The sequence below is a fragment of the Camelus dromedarius genome, chromosome 2 (genome assembly GCF_036321535.1).
Source record: "Camelus dromedarius isolate mCamDro1 chromosome 2, mCamDro1.pat, whole genome shotgun sequence".
Taxonomy (NCBI): Eukaryota; Metazoa; Chordata; class Mammalia; order Artiodactyla; family Camelidae; genus Camelus; species Camelus dromedarius.
In genome coordinates this window covers 64280494-64294208 of record NC_087437.1, presented here as the reverse complement: position 1 = coordinate 64294208, position 13715 = coordinate 64280494, and the positions used below count along the sequence as shown (strand labels likewise).

General features: G+C 48.7%; 1 protein-coding gene across 1 annotated transcript in view; it reads right to left on the bottom strand.

Moving 5' to 3' along the window:
- SEMA5B (semaphorin 5B) overlaps positions 1-13715 on the bottom strand; it is a 117803-nt gene that overhangs the window by 28398 nt on the left and 75690 nt on the right. Inside the window, exons 2-4 of the mRNA XM_031454660.2 lie at positions 11605-11807; positions 6924-7023; positions 1466-1511 (exon numbers count right to left, since the gene is read on the bottom strand). Coding sequence (XP_031310520.2) covers positions 1466-1511; positions 6924-7023; positions 11605-11758 — 300 coding nt within the window. The 5' untranslated portion in view covers positions 11759-11807. The remainder of the gene's footprint in view (positions 1-1465; positions 1512-6923; positions 7024-11604; positions 11808-13715) is intronic.

Genomic DNA, 13715 nt, shown 5'->3' with positions numbered 1-13715 from the left:
TGGAAACTAGGCTCTGGTTGGGCTGCTTATGACTGAACTGGCAGGACATGGGAAGCTGCCTCTAGGAACGACTCCTCCTTGCTCCAGCCCAGGTCCCAGGAACATGCCACATGGTTCCCATCCAGGAAAGGGAATCACTTATGACCTCTTACATGCTTGCTCCTTCAGGCAAAGGGCCTGGGTCTTATTTACCTTTGGATCGCAGGTGCTTAGTACCATGCCTGGGACTGGACCCAACCTTTCGTTGGTATTCAATAAACGTTTATCAAGTGGGTGGTTGGATGGATGAATGGGCAGGTTGGCTAATAAGGGTGTGGGCAGGAGGATAGATATACCAATAAATGGATGAATGGCATTTCTTTTCAGTTTCCCCTAGTTCTTCCTGGTTCCTCCCTGCTGGTGGTCACAGCTTTACTGCTCCCTCATACCTCTTCTGTGGCTGCCAGCTGCAACGGCCCCTGGGGGGTCTAGGTCCAGCTGCAGCTGGAAGAAACCAGCCCAGAATGTCACACCAGCTCATCAAGGTGGTCTCTCCTTCCCCGACTGCCCTTTGCAGTGAAACCCTGTTCCAAACACCTGACTAACTCCTCTCCAGTCTCTAATTAGGTTTTACATATTATTCATCATCTTTTCCTGGCTGTGCTGTGAGTCCTGGAGGTTGGAGACTTGGCTTGTCTTACAGCGCCTCTGCCCCTAGCTCACTTCTGATACACAGTGAGCGCTCAGTGAACACTTGGTCTCTGGGGACCAGCAAGCCTCCCCTGGAAACAGGAACTGAGGGTCTCTCCTCATTGACAAAGAGATGGCCTTCCTTTCTCTAGAATGTTCAGCCTCTGCAGAAATGATCTGGCATCTGCTTCTCAATCTGGGATAAATGTTCTGGATCAAGGAGTCCCATTAAAACGACTCCCAAAGCACTTAGGGAATTATGCTTGGGGAATCCTTCTTGGCAGCAGATAATAAATCAATCATAGCTCAGTGAAAATGCTGAGCTCAAACGGGATCACTCAGGCCAGGCTGAAAAAGGAACCAGGGACACACTTTCCCTTGAGGCACAAACCCAGAGACCCTCCTGTGGCTTCAGGCTCTGGACTTAGAATGACCAGTAGTTCCAGTTTGCCAGCACTGTACTGGTTCTACCACTGAAAGCCTTGCATCCTGGGACCCCTCAGTCCAGGCAAACAGGGACACGTAGCTCTGGTGCTCTTTCCCTCCTGTCCTCAGCAGCAGCTCTGCGCAGTGCAGGAGCCCCGTGTGTGCCTCCCCGTTTACTCGGCCATGCCCCCCTTCCCAGTCTCTTCCCAGCAGTCACCCTGACAGCCAGGGTGAGTCCATGGCCAGTGCGAAGAGCACAGGTCCCCTGTTTTCAACCCTAGGGGCTGAATTCTGAATCTTGCTCCTTGTGCTGCCCCCGGCCCCAGCCCCCAAATACCAGGGAAATTACAAGGAAGGGAAGCAAATGTACCTGAAGGAGGGAGACATTGGCAAGGCTGAGTCTGAAGAGGTAGTTCCTGTGAAAACAGAAACGGAGATCGTAAGTCAAGCTGGTTGTGCAGGCAGGTCCCCAGGAAGCAGCTTCCTGGCTCCTGCCTCACCGGGTGCCAGGACAAGGTGCCAACAACAGAGGGCCAATGGTGGGCTGACCCCAGGGTGAGCTTGACCTTCACTAGCTCATTTACTATGCACAGCAACCCCAGCAGGACAGAGAGAAAACTCCATTTTACAGATGAGAAAACAAGTTAGGTAAATGATCCAAGTCAGAGAGACAGTAAGTGGAGGAGGTAGGATGGAAACCCAGACTCCTCTGCTTCCAAAGCCCATGCTGTCTCTACTCCCCACCATCCCAGCAGGCCCAGGGCAGAACCTCCTGTCCCATTCCCAGCCGTGGAACCTGTTTCTGTTCAACTTCAAGCCTCATGGAGCTCTTGGGCCCTTGGGGTCCTGTCGCTTTCCTTTTTTTTTTCATATTCTTTTTCATTATAGGCTATTACAAGATACTGAATATAGTTCCCTATGCTGTACACTAGGGCATTGTTGTTTATCTATTTTATATATAGTAGTTAGTACCTGCAAATCCCAAACTCCTAATTTATCCCTCCCGCCTTTCCTCCTGGTAACCGTAAGTTTGTTTTCCATGTCTGTGAGTCTGTTTCTGTTGTGAAAATAAGTTCATTTTTGGCATTTTTTTAGATTCCACATATAAGTGATATCATATGATCTGTCTTCTCCCTCATCTCCCGCAGTCCCTCCTGCAGTCAATGACTCTGAATCTGACATTTCCATGGCCACCTCCCTGGACCAACCTGTCTCCTCTTATCCAGATTACCCCTTGGCCACCTCACTTCCTTTCCCCCAATTCCGCCTGCACAGGGCAGCCAGGCTAGTTTTCCTCAAACTCTGCTGTCATCATATGCTCAGCCTCTGCTCCAAAACCTTAAAAAAGGAAACTTACGTCCACACAAAAACCTGCACACAGATGTTTATAACAGCTTTATTCATAATTGCCGAAACTTGGAAGAAACCAAAATGTCCTTCAGTAGGTGAGTGGATAAATAAACTCTGGTGCATTCAGACAATGGAATATTATTCAGTGTTAAAAAGGAATGAACCATTAAGCCATGAAAAGACATGGAAAAGACAAGCTTAAATACACACCACTAAGTGAAAGTCACCAATCTGAAAAGGCTGCATACTGTATGATGTCATTATATGACATTCTGGAAAAGGCAAAACTACAGAGACATTAAAAGATCAGTGGTCGCTGGGGGTGAGAGTGGGGGGCACGGGTGAACAGCAGTGCACAAGGGACTTTTAGACTGAAACCACTCAATAAGATACTATAATGATGACTACATAATATCACACTTGTCCAAACCTATAGAATGTACAACACCAAGAGTGAACCTTAACGTAAACTCTGGACTTTGGGTAATAATGATGTGTCAATGTGGGTTCATCAGTTGTACGAAGTGTACCACTCTGCTGGGGGATGGTGGTGGTGTGGGAAGTTGTGCGTGTGTGAGGACAGGGGGTCTATGGGAAATCTCTGTGCCTTCCTGTCAAGTTTGCTGTGAACCTAAAGCTGCTCTAAAAAATAAAGCCTTAATGTCTTAGAAAAATAAAAAACCCTTAAACGATACTGATGCTGACAGCACCACTATGACTATCACCCACTTACTGAGCACTCTCAGTGTCAGGTGAGGCCGAAATCGCTTTGCCTGGACTCTGGAGTCACGAGGCCACTGTGCATGGACTCGGAGGGTGGCAGGACCCCAGGGCAGAGAGCCACAGGAAAGTGACTGCAGGTTCACAGAGGAGCCCCCGCGGCAGAGACAGGAAGAATGCCAGCTCCGTCGCTTGCTGAGGGGCCTCTGGGGGCCTCAGTGTCCACCTCTGTAAAGCGGAGAAACTAACGTCTGTCTTTCTTACTTCACAGGGCTGTGAGGACGGGGCGGGGTGATGCGCGTTAAAAGGCAGAGGTAATGTCAAGCAGATGTGAAGTCTTGGTTTTCCCGAAGAATTTTCTTTCCTTCGTACATCTTCTTTTGGCCATTTCTTTCAGTTCTTGAAGTTTTTAGGAATAATTGCTTTAGAAAGTTCTGGCCTATCTCGGCTGTCCTGAGAAACGAGGGGAAAGGTTGTGGAGTGGGCCAGAAAGAGAGGGAGGGGCCCTGCTGAGTGGATCCGGGGGCCTGAAGGAGACACCTCTGGCTCCAGGCCCAGGACCCACTCGGCTGCTCTGCTGTCTCGGCAGGCCTCACTGGGTGACCTTGGCTCCAGGCCTCTGTGGTTCCTCCTCCTCAGGCCCCTCCCTTCCCCTGACCCTCCCTAGGTCCTCAGCAGGGCTCATCCCCCAACCCCCGGCCCCTTAACCTGAGGACAGATGGGCTCCAGCATGTGGCTCTGCCCCAGCTGTCCGCTCAGGTAACACAGGCATCTGCTCACAGCTTTAAAAAATTAGCGGAAACATTGCAACACTTTCTTCATTTTCATCCCATCAAAAATCATTCATCACAACATCCACGTCTGCTCTTCTGGGAGATGAGAACAGAGAGAAATCTCTGTAGCCTGATCCACCCTAAACCCCTTATGGAATAAAGTGGGGTAAAAATGAATAAAAGATTTCCCTAGCCTGAATTCCAGAGGCCCAGGGGGTCACCAAGAAGGGAGAGGAATGTCAGGCAGAAGAGAAGGAGGAAGGAAAGAAGCTCCTACAGAAAAGGGCAGAAGGAAGACACTGAGGACCCACTTCATTTGCTGTAAGGGGTGCAAGGGACCCGGTCCAGGACCAATTTGCTCCTTGTTCTCTGCGGATACAGCCAGGCTCGAGGACACAGGCCCAGGGACGCCTCCCCATGTGTAGGGGAGGACGCAGATCGGGAGCAGTGTGAACACAGGCAGGAGGCTTGCCCTCTTGCATTTTAGACTCCTGGTCCGGACAGCGGGGATAATCGTAGAGCTCACTGCCTGGGGTTACCGTGAAGGTTGCACGATTTATTCTGTGCCTGATTTACAACATTGACTGGACCTTTTTAGATGTTTTACTACACATGTGGTACATGAAATAGTGCCTGGCACATGGCAGGTGTGGAATGAATGGCAGCTTTCAAAACACTTCCATGAGATTCAGAGCAAAGGCATTTCATTTATATATTTGTTTGTTTGTTTATTTATTTAAGGTATAGTTGATTTACAATATTATATGTTCCAAGTGTACAGCTTAGTGATTCAAAATTTTTATAAACTATACTCCATTTAAGGCTATTATAAAATATTAGCTCTATTTCCCTGTGCTCTACAATGTATCCTTGTAACTGATTTATTTTATACACAGTAGTTTGTACCTCTTAATCCCCTACCCTGACCTTGCCCCTCCCCACAGCGCTCTTCCCACTGGTAATCACTAGTTCGTTCTCTACATCCGTGAGTCTGTTTCTGTTTTGTTATATTCATTCGTTTATTTTATCTTTTCAGATCCCACATATAAATGATAACATTCAGTATTTGTCTTTCTCTGACTTATCTCAAAGGCATCAGGATTTTAAAAAGCACATATGTAAAACTGGTGGGCTCTGAATCAGGTAGAAGGGTGGAATCAGTGTTGGCTTCCTGACTGTAACGTTGTACTGTGGTTATGCAGGATGTTACCACTGGGGGGAACTGGGTGAGGGGTATAAGGATAGGAGGAGGAGGAGGAGGAGGAGGAGGAGGAGGAGGAGGAGGATAATGATGATGATTGGTGAGGAGGTAATTAGGTTTATTTATTTATTTATTCTTGGAGGAGGAACTGGGGATTGAACCCAGGACCTCCTGCATGCTAAGCATGTGCTCTACCACTTGAGCTATATACTCTCTCCCCTCCTCTATTATTTCTTATAACTGCATGTAATTCTATGATTATCTCAAAATAAACAGTAAAACAATTACTCTCTTTGCTGGGAAAATAAGGTCTCGACTCCGGTACACTTGCGCATGTAGAGATTACCTCTGAGAGGATACACAAACTCACTGCAGGGCATGCCTCCAAATGAGGAGCTCCGCTTGGCGTATGAGGGTGGCCCTGCTTTTCACTTTTGTACCTTCTGAATGTTATACCATAACACACATCACTGATGCAAAATAGGTTAATTTCAAAATTAAAAAAAAAATGCATTTAGCCCCAGCTTCCTAAAAGCCCTGTGATGTTGGCAGCACAGAGATGGTGACTCAGACTTTACAGATGAGAAAACTGAGGCTCAAAGGTCAAGATCACCTAGGATAAGAATGCAGCTCATCTGGTCCAGAGTTCTGTCCTTGACTTGCCTCCTTTTCACATGGCAAATGAAGGGGTGAGGGCACTCAGGAAAGTCCAGAAGTCAAGGGCAGTCAGCTATATAGTGTAGCCTGGAGGTGCCAACCCAGTGGCTACCCTCCCCCACCCTAGACCTGCTGAATCAGAACCCCTACGGGTGGAGAGCTTCCAGCATAGTTGGAGGTGGTAACATGGGTTGGCAGAAAAAACTCTAGCCCCGAGGCTAGGGGACCTGAGTTCTAGTCCCCAGATTCTGTTGTCATTTTCTGCTACATGATCTTGGGAAGGTCACCCTCCCCTCTCCAGCCTCTGCTTCCTCATGTTTAAATCGAGGGTAGTTGGATCAGACCAGCACTTCTCTAACCTCAGTGTGCATCAGGTTCACCTAGGGGGCTTGTTAAAACACGGGTTGCTGGGCTGCACCTCCAGAGTTTCTGATTCAGTAGGTCGGGGGTGGAGCTCAAGAACCTGCATTTCTAACAAGGTCCCCAGTGCTGTGGATGCGGGACCACTCTTTGACACCCACTGGAGCAGATCATCTCTAAGCTCCCTTCAATAGCAGAGCTGACGGTCTCTGATTTTGTGAGAATTCTCTCCTACTCCACCCCATAAAGTCTCCACAAGTCCTCCCTAGAGCGTGTTATCCTTTGAATAGCAGAGCTGGACAGTGGAGCTAACCGAGGTCAGGCAACAACAGGGAAGTGAGGTCCTTCATAATAAAGCACATGTCCCGTGTCCCAGGTGCAGGCAACCAGCTGGCCAGCAGGGGGCTCCTGGGCACCTTTTCTGCACCAAGCTCCCATGGAGGACACTAGCAAGGCCAGTCCTGGCAGCATGGCAGGGACAGGGGCTAGGAGGTCGCCAGTGGGCATTCCTGCCCTCAATAATTGCCGGACACTGAGGAACGTGGGTTGCTGAGATCTGAAGGTCTAGAGGTCGCTTCCCTGCCACCCTTCCCCACCACTCCCCAGGAATGCTTCCTTCTGTGGAGGACAGACATTCAGACACACAGAGGGCCTGGCCCAGGTTGTGTGTCTGCCCACAGTGGGTCGTCCCAAATAATATTCCCTCCACCCAATTCACTTAGAATTGGTCCCCCAGTCCTGGACCCACCCCTCCTACACCTCATTACCTGGCTCCCACGATGAGCTGGTTTCTGGAAGGATCCAGAGCGAGCTGGGAGAAATCTCGGGCTCCAGGGTAGGTGAAGTTAGAGACCCATGGCTTCAGATCTAGGGGAGGGAGAGGCAGCCATTCGGTTACTGTTGGACCAGGGACCCCAGCTGCACCAGCATCGGACCCAAGAATGGAAGGGCTGCCATCAGGGCTGCCGTCAGGCTGTGGTGAGGCAGGAGGCACCCCAGAGACCTGGGTTCCACCAGCTCAGTGAGTAGCCGGTTAGGGGACAGGGAGTGAGGGTGTTGTCACTGCTCCTGCTTTGTTCCCTAGCTCAGAGGAGGGCTCCAGTTGCCCCCTTTGCTGCCCAAAGGGAGACCTGTAATCATCCTTGACTCCCGAGACCCTCAACAGCCACACCAAACACACTGGCAAATCCTGTCTGTTCTATCTCCACACTGTCCTGAAATCTGTCCATCTTGCCCTCTGTACTCCATCCCCCTACCAAGCCACCATCATCTCTTGCCTAGACTAGTGCCAACAGCATCCTAACTGGCCTGGCTTCCACTCCTGCCCCTCCAGTCCATTTCCCACATGGCAACCAAGCAGTCTTTCTAAAATGCAAATCTGATGTCACTCTTCAGCTTAAAACCCTTTAATAGCTCCTAGTTGCCCCTAGGAAAAATCCCAACTCCTGTGAAGGCCTTTGGGTTCTGGTTCCAGTGTCCTTCGAGGTAGAATGTCTAAATAAATTATTTAGTGATCCACTAAAAGAATGATGTTTCAGCTCATATATTCCCCCCTCAAACCCTCCACCCCAGCTACATTCAACCAGACTGTGGTGCACGTCTCCAGATCTATCCCACAGGAACCTGTAGACCTTTGCACTTCTCTTCCTGCTCGATGAACAGTTCTTGTTTGCACCCATCCCCACCCCACCTCCTCCAAGAAGCCTTCCCTGACTCCCTCATGCAAGGTAAAGGGCTCCCATATACCTCTACTTGACTGTCATCAAAGCCTCCATCTGCCTGGGTGTCTAACCCGGCAGTTTGCCCTGGTGGACAGGGAAGATCTTGCTTCTTGGATCTCTAGGCTCTGTCCAGCACCTGGAAGTATTTGAATGAATGTACAAATAATCCTCAACTCCTTTCTGTATAAGAAGAATCAAGTTTTCAGACAAAGCTACACAGAGGTGGAAGAAATGGAGGGTGAGTAGGAAGTGTCCATCTGTCTCCAAGGAAGGATCTTCCCAGCCAAGGCCAAAGTCTTTCATGGGGACTGGGTGGGCAGAGAGGAGCCCTTGTAGCACTCTGGATGGATGGGGCAGTGGTCTAGGGAACAGCGCCCAGCTGACTTTCCCTGTTGCCCTCCAGCTGGAAGCCTATTTCCCCCACCGTGGCTCACAGCCCCCTAATAGCTCTCCCTCAGCCCCTTCCTCATGGATGGGAGGGAACTGACTAGTAATGAGAGTGCTGTGGGGCAGAGGAAGTTTCATGCTGATATGGGAAAGATGAGGGGGAAATGTGAGAGGCCCTGTGCTTTCTCCCCACAGTGCATTAGTGACTGGCTTCCAGAATGGCCAGAGGAGTGAGTGTGTGCGTGCATGTGTGCACAAATGTGTGTGTGTGTGTAATCCAAGGGAAATAAATCATTGCTCATTATCCCTGCATTACAGAGTAAAAGCAGCCCTTCATTTCTGCATGACAGGAAAAGACTTAATCGCTCCCCAGAGAACTGAAGGTTTTGTGAGTTGGATGTTTTTCAAAAAAAGTGTGATATGCACAATTAAAAAAAGAAGAAAATGCTGCAGCAAAATGAAGCAAACCTCTTGTGTCTGCCTCTGCCCTCAGCAGATGACTATTGGCAAGAATTGTCACGAAGTTGCAATGGCATCTGAGCAATCTCAGTATAAGGCGTGAATCTGGAGTCAGGTAGAGTTTTTAGCTGACCTAAGGGCCACGTTTGGAAATCCTGGTAGGATATCATCCTACCTTAGAGACTAAGACAAGGGTCCTCTTCCTCCAGGAAGCCTTCCTGGATTATAAGCTCTCCACCCTGATCTTATTTTGTTCCACACTCTCTTTACCCTTCCCGTTCCATTCACATTGTGTGTTTCTGTCACTCTGAAAGTGCTCATCTGTTCTCTGTGAAGGGAAGAAGTCAGGGTGAGAGGGTTGCCTGTCCCCAGCACACAGGGTGCTCCCCAAGAGTAGCAACTGGGTCACAGTTTAACCCCCTTCTTCCCTTCCAACAGGGGTATTCCAGATGTAGGCAGCTGAACAGGGGAAGAGGTGGCATGATGGCTCTGCAGCAAAGTAGGAGAAATTTCATCTGGAGATGACTCTGCTCCACCTTCACTCTGGCCCTTTCTTAGGGTGGAGGGGAGAGGAAAAGGAAACAGGGCAGAAGCCAGGATGACAGTGGGAGGTGAGGATGGGGCAGTAGGAGGTGGCCCCTTCCAGTTTCTGTCACTCTCTCTTACCCCAAAGTGACTGACAAGGGCAAGAAGGAAGGAGTGAGGGGGGAGACTCCGCGGGCGCAGTGCCGTGATCCTGGGGGAGCCGTCTTGGGAAGGGAGCCAGCGTCCTCTTATTAAACAGGCAAAGAGGACCAGAGGGAAGGCTGTTGTTAAAACACCAAGCACGTTCTGAGCTCCGTGTGCAGTGAAGGCTTTGGACGGCGACTTTAAGAGAAAAATGACATTCTCTATGACGCATCTGTGATTTTAATTATAGTCAATTCAACTACCCACTTTGTGGATTAACCACTGCCAGTGTTAACTCCATACTGGCTTCTGCCTGCCACCTAGAAAGGCCAAGCTGTGGCAAAAGGAAAAATGTGCTGGCCAGAGAAGCTGAGATGACACCACCCTCCAGAGCTGTCCGCCTAGGATGAGGGACCATCTCCGCTTGCCCGGGGCTTAGAGGATTCCTTAGTTACACTTTGTCAACTGCCTATGTCACTCTGAGCCCCATTCCTACCTTCTGAAAGAGGGTGGAGTAAGAAGTCAGTTTCACTCAAGTGATTTATACCTGGAGGTTTGAACTGGTGTGAAGGAAGACAGGCACTCAAGGAACACATCTTCCGGCTCTTCACCCTCCTCCCGTCACCACCCAGTTTGCTCCAGTACAGACCAGCCTAGCTGGGAGACAGGGATTCCCCTGCTCTCCTTCCACGGTCCTGCCCCTAGAAGCAGCCAGGCCAAAGGGCCCCAGCAAAGCCCCTGAGATGAAATAGTTCATTAGGAGCTGCTGAAGGGGGCCCCCACCTGAGGAGGATGGTTCTCAGGGCCCCACCCCTTGGCCCTCCCCTTCAGTGACAGCCACCAGCACTTCAGGAGCCATCAGAAGTCTGAGGGTGTGCGTGCGTTTTGCAGGCTTAAGGACATTGCTAATTTCCTTTAATCCACTTAAGCCTTCAAAGCCTCAGATCCCAGCTCAAACAAGACAGCACAGAGAAGACAGCTGCAAACCCTCCTCCCTGAGACAGGAGCCAGCCCACAGCTGGGAAGGCCGAACATCTGAAAGGCCCCCAGCCTCCCCAGCTCGCCGTCCCCAACTCCTATCCATACTGCCTCCCATCCCCCAAGTCCCGGGCCAGCCTTGGTCTCATGGATTCACTTTTCCATTCTGGTTTCCCTATTGCCCTTCTCAGCTGGCTGTGTGGAGTCGCAGAGGATGGGCTACGGGGGCACCTGAGGGAGGAGCACTTGGTCACTCTGCAGTGGGGAGTGCACGGACAGAGTCAGGACACTGGCATTGAGGCCTGGCTCTGACAAGTCCCTCCAACCATCTACACCTCAGCCCTCTCAGTGGTAAACAGAGGTGGTAGTCCTTGCCCTGCCTTGCTGCCAGGGTTAAAGTGGAGAGGAAATTGGATAGCTGTTGATCATACTTAAGAACCTGGGAACCCCTGAGACCACATCTGCAGATCCCAGTATGAGCTGCCAGCTAGGTGATGAATCCTGAAGTGTGGATGTGGTCCTAACACCCCCAGCGATCGCCAAACTGGCTAACAGGCTGTGGGAGAACACGTGGGGCACTACGGTGTTTGTGTTTTGTTTTTACATTATCATCAAATGTAGATGCTAATTTTAGAAACTCTTTATCAAGAACTTATGAGCCCCTCAGAATATGTCCAGTGATTCACAAACCCCAGTTTGGGAGAGACTTTAATAGGACACTCTCACACCCTGCCTTGACAGAAGGAGATATTAGTCGCCAAGGTCCCTTTCCCTGGGGGTTCCCAGGGCCCCAAAGATGGGCATCCCTGCAGCCATCTTAGGGCAGAAGGAAGCTTTCCAGAGATCTCCAGACACTTCCTAATGAGTGAGTCATCCTCATTCTTCCCCAGGGAAGCCAAGAAATAGAGCTCCGCTTCCAGAAGAGCTAGACCAACCCTTGGCCACTCCACCCAGGGCAGCCACAAACTCATTCTGCAGCAAAGGTGTTTCAGAGAAAGACCCTTCCCTCCCCTCTTCTTTCCCCTGAATGAATTGTCTGGAGACTAGAATCAGATCCCCCCAGTTCTCAGCTGCCCATCCTTCTTACACCTATCCCAAAGGAAGAGTCTCTGTACCCTATAGGACATGAGCATCCTGGGACTTTCAATAGCCGGAGAGACCCTGCAGAGGTTCCACCTAAGTCCTTCAGGACATAGTCACTGCCAAAAAGGACAGAGAGGGAAGCGGCTCTCACCTGCAAAGGCCACGATGGGGTGTTCCCTTGGGGAGCACAGTTGCTGCTCACTGCTGGGTTCACTGGTGACGTCCTGGGAGCTGGCGAGGTGCACTAGCAGCAGTGTGAGGCTGGGTGGGAGCAAGGTGACAGCCAGGGGCCCAGGGAACACCATGGTGGGCCCCTCCGCGGTCCTGGCTCCCGGAGGCCGGCTGGGGGAAGACCTGAAATGCAAACACTCACTCTCACCATGTACTCTGTTGGCGATGCCCGCCTCTCCCGATTTCCTCCATGGCTGGCAGTGGGCCCACGGGATTTGTTTGTTTGTTTTAATAAATTTGTATTTTATTTGTGATACTTAAGGGTTTGCTCCAGGAATGTGAAGTTATAGATCATATCTTGAAAGCTAATTTCCCTTGTAATGTATTCTGGACAAAGCTGACAAATTATAGTGCTTTTTCTATTATGATCCCAAATGGTTTAAAATTCATTTTAATGATAAAGGTGGGATCTTAATAAATGGAGTTAGGACAAGTGGGTAGCCATTTGTAAAAAGATAAATTTAGATCTATAACTCACACCAACTAGGAAAAATTCCACTGGATGAAAGATTTAAATGTTGAGGATAAAACCGTAAAAGTACTAGAAGAAAATATGGGCAGAATTCTTTGTAACTGTGGAGTGGAGAACCATGACTCAAAATCCAGAAGCTATTAAAGAAAAGATCGACATATTTAACCACATAAACCCCACAAACTTCTGCATGCTCCCTCCCCCACCCCAAAACAAATCAAGCAAAACCAAAAGGTAAATGACAAACAGGGGAAAAGATTTGCAGTTCAGGTCAGAGACAAGGGGCTAATATTCCTAATGCATAAAGAAACCCTGAGAATCAAGAAGAAAAAGACCAACCATCTGGTAGAAAAATGGCAAAGAATATAAATACAAACAGGGCTTAAAAATATGAATGATGCTATTCTCACTCACAATAAGAGCAATGCAGATTAAACCTTGGGCTGAGATAGTACTGATCATCTAACAGTTTAGTACAAATCCAAGTGGGACGACACAGTCTTGGGGAGGCTGTGGGAAAAGGGGCATGCTCATTGACTCCTGGTGGGTGTGAGAATGGCACAACCTCGTGGAGAGGGATCTGCAAAATCTGGCAAAGCAATAAAGGCATTTACCCTTTGGTCTAATTTCTGGGAGTCTAAATCAGTGCCCCTCGAAGTGTGGTTCCCTGGACCAGTGTCGACCCACAAGCTGGGACCACTCTGTGGGAAGATAAATGAAGAATTTGGAGAGTGTTTAAAAAAAAACTTTATAGTAATTTGACAGTCATTTTTACATCTATTGGATCTAAGAACAAAATCTGTGGGCTTGTATATTGCTTAGGGTTTTTTTCCCCAAATTCACTTCTCAAGGAGTTCACTTTTATTGAGCTTTACGTAAGCATCCATCCATGACAGATTGTAAATTGAAAAGTAAAACCTGCTCCTTCACCACAATTAGTTAAGAAACAAAAATAGGACGCAAGGGCACCTGCACACGTGCAAAGTGACTTACGCACAAGGTCATTCCTGTGACATTTCTGAGATAGCAAGAGACAGGGAACAACCAAATCTCCAGTCCCTGGAGACTGCTTCAATAAGCCATGCGTATGGTTGCAATGGAATATGCTACAGCTCCAGACAAGAATGGGCTTTTTATCTGGATGTTTGCTAAGGGGAAATCTCCAGGTATATTAAGTGAAAAAAGCAAGGTGCAGAACAGTGTAATATCGTGCTACCTTTCGTGTAAAAAAGAGGGTAGAAATTGCTTGTATTCGCATTATTATACAGTGTAAAAATAAGCCAAAACTAAATTTTTTTAATTTTACTGAAGTGTAGTTGGTTTACAATGTGTTAATTTCTGGTGTACAGCATAGTGATTCAGTTACACACACACACACATATATATATATTCCTTTTCATATTCTTTCTCATTATAGGCTATTACATAGTATTGAATATGGTTCCTTGTGTTATACAGTAGGACCTTGTTGATTATCTATTTCATATATAGTAGTTAGTATATGCAAATCCCAAACTCCCAGTTTATCCCTCAACTCCTCCCTTTTTCCAAGGTAACCA